The 7,940-nt window shown below is 41.6% G+C and overlaps 1 protein-coding gene across 1 annotated transcript; it reads right to left on the bottom strand.

Moving 5' to 3' along the window:
- Window positions 1-639: 639 nt before the first annotated feature.
- tmem174 (transmembrane protein 174) lies at window positions 640-4,075 on the bottom strand. Its single transcript, XM_014128178.1, has 3 exons — window positions 4,060-4,075; window positions 1,767-2,478; window positions 640-760 (listed from the first exon to the last, which is right to left on the bottom strand). Exons 1-3 carry the CDS (start codon window positions 4,073-4,075, stop codon window positions 640-642), a joined length of 849 nt encoding a protein of 282 aa, XP_013983653.1.
- Window positions 4,076-7,940: the final 3,865 nt, after the last annotated feature.

Below are 7,940 nucleotides of genomic sequence, written 5' to 3'. Positions count from 1 at the left end.
TTTTATGTAGACCAGAACTGACCCTTTCTTCAATGGTAAACAGTCTGAGTGAACTATCTTTGTTTATCCACCAGCTTTGGTAAAAGCACAGAGTTTTTAAACCCAGAGGCCCTACATTGCGAGACTTCCAGGAACGCTTGCGAAGTAGACTTGGCAGACCAAAACGGGATTTGGGGTTTGAGAAGTCAATGTGAGAAGTGAAAACATCTTCCTAAGTTATTCATATTCTCTAAATCTAACAACCTAGATTCAAGCCAATATCTTAAGTAAATGTTATTACTCCAACCTTGTGAAAGTGACAACCTGATACCCTTTCATTTTCATCAAAAACAACTATATATTGAAGGGTGCCTTTGATTTGACAGCCTGCACATGCGCAGTTCGGGGCGTTACACCCAATGACGTGTGTCTGTGCATTAGCTTAGCTAGCCAACTTCGCCATGACATTGCCTACAAGCATCATAAGGGATTTCTATTGGAAAAGCAGTTTCTACATATCTTCAAACTAAACCATCATTGATAAAAGCGCCCCGAGGAACTCCAAATAAGCAGCAGGTCAGTTTATGGGGAAAACCATTTCCGTTGTTGTTTTACAGTAGTAGTAGTAGGAGGCATCAGGTTGATGCCTCCTACTAGCTGTCAGACAGTTAGAGAGGTGTAGATGGTTCTGTATGCTGGGGGAGGTGAACGAGGCTCAGTAGAACTGTTATCTGCTTCAGATCCTTTTCCATCATCTGGGTGCTCGGTCCACACTGTTAGCCTGTTAAAGAAAATAGGTAATAGAAAACATGAAAGAATTATAGGAAATAGTTTGGGTTTGCTTCACATTTGCTTTTAATGTGTAGCAAACCCAATTTTCAATTTCTGGGCTAATAAAGGAAACTTGACTTGATATTATGCAGGGTGAGTGTTAGACCATACATAGCTAATTAAGAAATAAGGCCAGAGGGGTGTGGTATATGGCCAATATACCGCGACTAAGTGGCTGTTAGTACGCACCACGCAATGCAGAGTGCCTGGATTGGCCATATAACACAAACCCCTGAGGTGCCTTATTGCTGTTATAAAGTAGTTACCAACGTAATTAGAGCAGTAAACAAGTAATTTTGCATCATACCAATGGTATATTGTCTGATATACCACGGCTTTCAGCAAATCAATATCCAGGACTCAAACTACCCGGTTTATAATAACACATTCACTATAGAGTAATGGGATCCATGGGGCTGCCCCTATTGGCTGAAGTTCATTGCTACAGGATCCCATCCTCAAGGGACACCATAGTAAAGAGAGAACAGATGAAAGTCAATTGGTTCACACTTGGTTGACAATTTTGTGACAACCAAACTAGCCTCTCAGTCGTCTTCCAATGCCAACAGACCATGGCTAATTAACTATTCCGCTTTAAATTGTTTCCCTCAGACCTATTGTGACGAACATGGTGTTAAACAGTAGCGATCCAAATTGCTCTCTATCATCCCTAACAAACATTAACTTGTTAGCCATGTATTACCATCCACCTGAGTACCTGTTGCTGTCTTGTAGGTTGAGAGTTATACTATGACAGACAAACCCTCCAAACAACGTGCTTGATTGCGCTTTCCTGGTGCAATGGAACCAATGGAATAGTCTCATACGTGCCAACAAACCCCGCTCAACTGGCACTTTAGACATTCTCAATCAAACGCTCAAAGTATTGAAACGAAAACAAATACTATTTGAACCCAGGTCTCACCTGGTCTATACATTCATTCATATGTTCCTACCTGCTATGTCTGCCATCTTGTCTGCAGTCTGACCCGTTGTTTGGAGGGCTTTTGTTGTCTCCTATAAACGCTGGGTTACCCAATGGGCACACGGTGAAGTATTGAGGTGGCAAGGTTCTGGGAACCCCATTGGCTGAGCCACCATTGGGCTGAAACCCATTGGATGGATTCACTTCCTGTGTAACAAATTCATATGGAGCTTGGATATACTGCACTACCGAGGCTCTGTAAAACATTATTGGCTGATTGATCCCGTTGAACACAATTGATTGGCAGGACCCTGGGATCGCCAGTGACTCGGAAAACTCTTCGTCATGGTCCTTCGACTTACACACCTGGCAGGAGAGCATCCTGAACATACAGACGCTGATGAGGATGAAGGTGCCTCCTACAGACAGCAGGATGGGGTCGAGCAGCTGGGTCCAGTCGAAGCTGCGGCTGACGTCGTACTTAAGCCAGCCCATGACTATGAACGTCATGCCCACCAGATCCAGGAATATCCCAGAGAACAGGAAGGTGGCTACCCTCTTTTCCCCGTCTGAGACCGACACGTGGCTGTCTAACTGGCTCAAAGGAGGGATGGATCCGATAGAGCTAGGTACCACCTTCAGAGAGAGATCGTCAAAGGTGCCGGTAACATTAGCGGCAGTTACTGCCGTGTCTCCTCTGCCGGTGTTGTCGGCTGAGACCGAGGCTGCTGGCCCGTCATGCCCTTCCAGAAGTGGCGAACTCCAGTCCAGTCTGTCACCTCACTAAGGAGTGCTCTGGTTGCTCCTGTGTTTTGTGCTTTTAGTTGGAGCCATGCCTCCTGTCACTGTGGGTATTGATAAACTGTCTGAATTTCAACATTTCCACCACTAGCCCCCAGCTTGCCCCTACCCCATAGTCACTCCTGCAGATATGAAACGATCAGATGGAAATTTCCATCAAGCCTATCAGAAGGCAAGGTGATGACAATTAATATACACAGGGCTTTTGTTTCTCAAGGGTTTGTTTTCCCACATGGTGGTTGGTTCCTGTGTCCGTTCACATGTTTAAGCCCTCAGAACCGTGTCAGGTGAGGATGGACATGTGCAGAGCAGACAGAAAGGGTGCCTCCTGACCATTCATGACTCAACATTTTCATATTGTAAAGATTTTTTTCACTGTGCATAGTACCGGCCTATTTGGGCAGATTCAGTGATCTGAATTAATTACTAATTACTCCTAATCACACAGGATTTGTTACACCCGGCCAAACAATAATAACAACATGCAGATACAGTAGGCTATATTGGAGCTTCATGACGCTTGATCACAACTTGTTTACTTTAAGTTCATGACCTCACATAGCTGCTGCTGTGCTTGTTGTGGAAGTTGATGTCTTAACCACACAGTTCATCTATTCGGACTACAACTCATATTTCATTGACAGAGATAAACGCAAACCCAATCAACAGGTTTGGTATCAATATTTGAGTCAGTTGTTACACATCTCATTACCCAAAGGAGAACTACAACGCATGGAGAGTTCGAGAGACGAGAGATGTGTTTGAACACACAGGAGTGTTCGAGGTCTAACCCAGCTAGCACATAACATTCTGAGAACCATATATTTATTAGAGCTTGGTAAGCCCGTTCTTGTCCTATGGTTATTTTGCATACAACCTTCCCACAACTTTCTGGGAATGGTGCAAGACAGTTGCTTGGCTATGAAACATTCTCAGGACATTTAAGGAACTTGGCAAAAAAAAAACAATTTTCTTGGTATTTCATTACTTTAACAAAACGTTTCCTAAAAGTTTAAACATGGTTACATTGAATTTCAATTTGGTAATGTTCTAGGAACGTTCTCCAACTGGTTTGACATTGGGCATGTTCTCAAATAGTTCAGAGAACGTTAAGAACCAATGTTCTTCTGTGGGAATTTCAGTACTTCAGTATAACGTTTCCTACAGCTTTCCTTGTGGTTCTATTTAAAGTCGTGTTCTCAAATTGTTCTGAGAACATAAAGAATACATTCCATAAAAGCCAATGGAAAGCCTTAGTAATATTCAGAGAACGTTCTAAGAATGTTATTTAAAAACATATACACTACCGTTCAAAAGTTTGGGGTCACTTAGAAATCCTTGTTTTTGAAAGAAAAGCACATTTTTTGTCCATTAAAATTATGTTTTCATGTCCAGATGTTGTCCTGTCCTGTTTCATGTCTGTTTATTCATTAAATGTTCACTCCCTGTACTTGATTCTCGTCTCCAACCGTCTGTCCTCACAACTTCTGTTCTCAGAATGTCTGTTAAACGTTCTGTTTTACCGGTCAGGAAACGCATGGCTTCGTTCTCACAACCAATGTGAAACCAAAAACATAAGTTCCCACAACTTCCAAGGAATCAAGTGTGCTAGCTGGGAAGACAGAGGAGGGGAGAGAAAGAGAGGGAGGGAGAAGAAGTAGAAGAAGAAAGGGAGGTGCCTTCCTGCACGCACAGACCATGGAACACGAGCTGCAATCCACCTTGTCAAATATAATTTCACATGATCGCATCTCCAATCGCACTGTTATACATAACTTATCACCATCAGCCCCATATTGCAATTGTTGAACAATCAGTGTAGCATGGTAAGTGCAGGGGATTTAAAAGCACAGGCATCACGCAAGACATGTCATCGGGAAGTGGGTAACAAGCTGAGCGTTGGGTAAAAACCAGCGCAACACGCAGTCTGCCTGCTACAGCAAAATAGCAGCCTAACTTGTAAGATACAGAAAGTCTCCTAACCACTTAACCCAAGGCGATTTCTTAGGCACTCAGTAACACATTAGATGACTTGGTTGCTAAGTTAGGCTCAATTTAGTCCCCAACGCACGCACGCACGCACGCACACACACACACACACCGTTGTTCTGGTAGATCAAGTCAGAGGCACACTTTCACCCCTTCAATAGATTTGAACAACACATTTATTCCATTAGGGATATCTTGCGACTGAAAAAACATTCCAGAAAATAGCCCATTCACTTGAGGTAAAATACATGTGATGTCTTATTTCAGGCTTCCCCAAAAAATTACCAAGAAAAAAAGACTCTCTGTTTCATAAATGTCATAAATTTTTGTATGATTTATTTCTCACCGGAGAAAGCATCCAAGCAAACAAAACATGTTGCCCCTCTGACTCTGTACATGTAGCCCATCTATGCTGGCTGGTCAAAAAGAGTATGACATTGTTGCAAGCATTTGGCCTCCCTTTATACAAAAATGATCAAATAATAGCCAATCAGTTGTGAGTTAAACTGAGCGAGCTCAACTGTGAATGGTCCTGGCGCACCAAAAAAAAAGGGTCAGGGGAAGCCAGTTTGGATTTGGCATCACAGCAATCACATCACGTTAGAAGCCAAAAGTAATTTACAGAAAACCTGAATTGTTGCATCTCGTTGTGTCGTTGTCTTTCGGTGGCTAAAATCGGCTAGCTAAAATCAGACCTTTCCTAAAAAAGCCATGGACGGCGATAGGGATTTGGATTTGTGGCTGTCGCAACAGCTACTGGGTATCCTAATAAAAAAAATACTTAAAACTTTTTGGCAAGAATGCATTTCTGCACTTTGCTAAAAGCTGCTCAAAATCAAGTAAATAATTGTCAAATTATCACCCTCAAAGGAACATCAATGTGAAACTAAAAGTACTCAAGGACACTTGACGTAGAGTACACATTAATTCTTCGAGAATATGAACAACCTCGTGGTCAACTCACTATATGTGTATTTGTGCCAACCCTCAGTGAAGGTGTTGTATCAGTTTAAGTGTTTGATGGTCATGCCAATTCAAGTAAAGCACCTCCTTTGACACTGTCTGTTATGCAGAACTGCAGAACTGACTATGTCAAAAGTGGTGCTCAACCAGGACTGTTGCGGTGACCATATTACCGCCACACCACACACTGACGAGTATGAAGGCGGTCAAATTCCACGTGACCGTTTAGTCACAGTAATTAGGCTACTCCAAACTCTGATGCTGCTGATGGTCATTAGTAGCCTACTAAACTTGCTAACTGCCTGGTATTCAGCGCTCTATTGTCCCTCTAATCACTCTGACATCAATTTAAATGTAATCAAAAATCTAATCAAACACTTCATGAGAGCCCATGAGCTCATGTTGCACAACATTTCTATAGGCTATGCAATTGTGCGAGAAAACAGAGTGATGGCCTCTATTAAAAAGAGGAGGACCCCATCAGCTTTCTCTAGGCTAGGCCTACTATATTTCTTTCTCAACTTTCCTAATATTAAGCACATTAGTTATCTTTACAACAGGAGTATACCTGGCTGGCATGAAAATGAACCACGGGAAAAGTGTCCTCCATTTCGCTACACTCGCATTAACATCTTCTAACCATGTGTATGTGACCAATAAAATTTGATTTGATTTGAAGTGCATAGATGACATGTATTTTTTCCCGCTGTCCCTGTTTCGAGACAGGTGCATGATAACGGTCCGATCTAAATCATAACAAATTTCACTCAGATGTTATTTAGTCAAGATTAAATCAAGAATAGTTTGATGGGTGACAATAGTAGCCTATCACTTGAGAATTAAATATTATCACTTGTGAATGATGCCCAGCGTAAGGCAACTTTTTTGAATCATAGTCGCACACCTCATGTAGCCTAGCCCATAGGCCTATATGTTTTGATAAGGTTTGCAACACAACTAAAATGGCCAAATAACTTCTTAAAATTAAGCACAATAATTTGTTTTGCAAGGGGTGCAGAGAGTAACTGGCATAAATAAGCAATGCGTGAGTTTCAAGTTTGGGGAAGAAAATTTCCACCATAAAAATGCACCTTCATAATAAAAGCATTACATGCGTAATCGCATTTGCGCTCACATTTGATAATGTTGTTTTTCCGCTAATGGAACATTCTCCCTTTTGATAATGGTGTTTTACCGCTAATGGAACATTTGTGCTTACAGCCTACTGCCATGTGTGCATTGCTACGCTTATAATATGAAGAAACAGCCTAATAGTTTCTCAACAGATAAAGTTAAACGTTCTGATCTGTTGCGTCAGCCACATTGCATAAAAAAAAAACATTTTTTTGATGCTAGTGGTTGTATTCATTTGGGATCTATGGCATCCCACAACTGTCCCAGACTTTGTTTATAAAATGTATTTCTCGCACAGAATAGAATAGGTCAACTTTTGTACTATGGGGGATAGTAGATTGACATAGGCTAGTGCTTTTGCTGTTTATTAGGCCTACTCATCTTGTTGGCTGACAAAAAGTAAATGTGGACAGTTCTTCCAATCAGTGTTGCCAACTCATCAGTAAGGAAAGTAGCTATTGTCTGTCCTAAAAGTCGCTAGAAGTTGCTAAATGACGTCATCACCTAATCTGCATAATTGGCCATGTTTATGTAATTGTGATGAACGCTGTAGGAGAGAAATAACGTCATGGGAGAGACAAAAAGTGAGTAAAAAAACACCCTAAATATGTTTAGAACTACAAATGAACTTTCTTCTGTCGATTCTTGTTTTTTTCAATGTCACAATTCCAACCCTCCTCCTTTATCCGGGCTTGGGACCGGCAAAAGTGACCCAAAAGAGACACTCTGGTTTAGTCACAGTAAAACATGAACATTTTTAACCATAACATTTTTAACATATTTTTTGTATACAATCTACATTAACAATCTAAATGGACCAAAAAGAGACAATAGAAAAAACTGTCAATGGCAATGTGAGAAAATTATGGTAACTAGTCTGGCCCTAAATCAGGTTAATTGTTTGTTTTTTTTCCAGACCCCCCTCCACACACACACACACAGCCTGTGCTGGCTCACAGAAAGAGTGGGTAATCTCATTTTGGTCAAGGCTCTCTATGTCAGGTTCAGCAAATGAGGGAGCTGACTTTAATGAGTAAGCAGCTGATGTGCCAAAAAGCTGCAAAACATTATCAGGCAGCTGGTGCTCATAGCAAGCCTCACCAGACAGCTTCAGTCCATATCGAATGTACAGGATGGAGTTAAGGGTCTGCAAGGACATCCCATTTCTAAGTTTGCTTTTTACCACACTCATCTGGCTGAATACTCTCTCGACTTCAGCATTCGAGTGTGGCAAGGACAACACAGACACAGCAGCCATGGCAAGTTCTTGAAACGGGTTGATATCAGCTGCGTCCCTGAACTTCCAAATCTCACTCCA

The sequence above is a fragment of the Salmo salar genome, chromosome 11, assembly GCF_965601325.2.
Source record: "Salmo salar chromosome 11, fSalSal1, whole genome shotgun sequence".
NCBI lineage: Eukaryota > Metazoa > Chordata > Actinopteri > Salmoniformes > Salmonidae > Salmo > Salmo salar.
The sequence above is the reverse complement of the archived record's forward strand: the minus strand, read 5'-3'. Positions and strand labels throughout refer to the sequence as shown.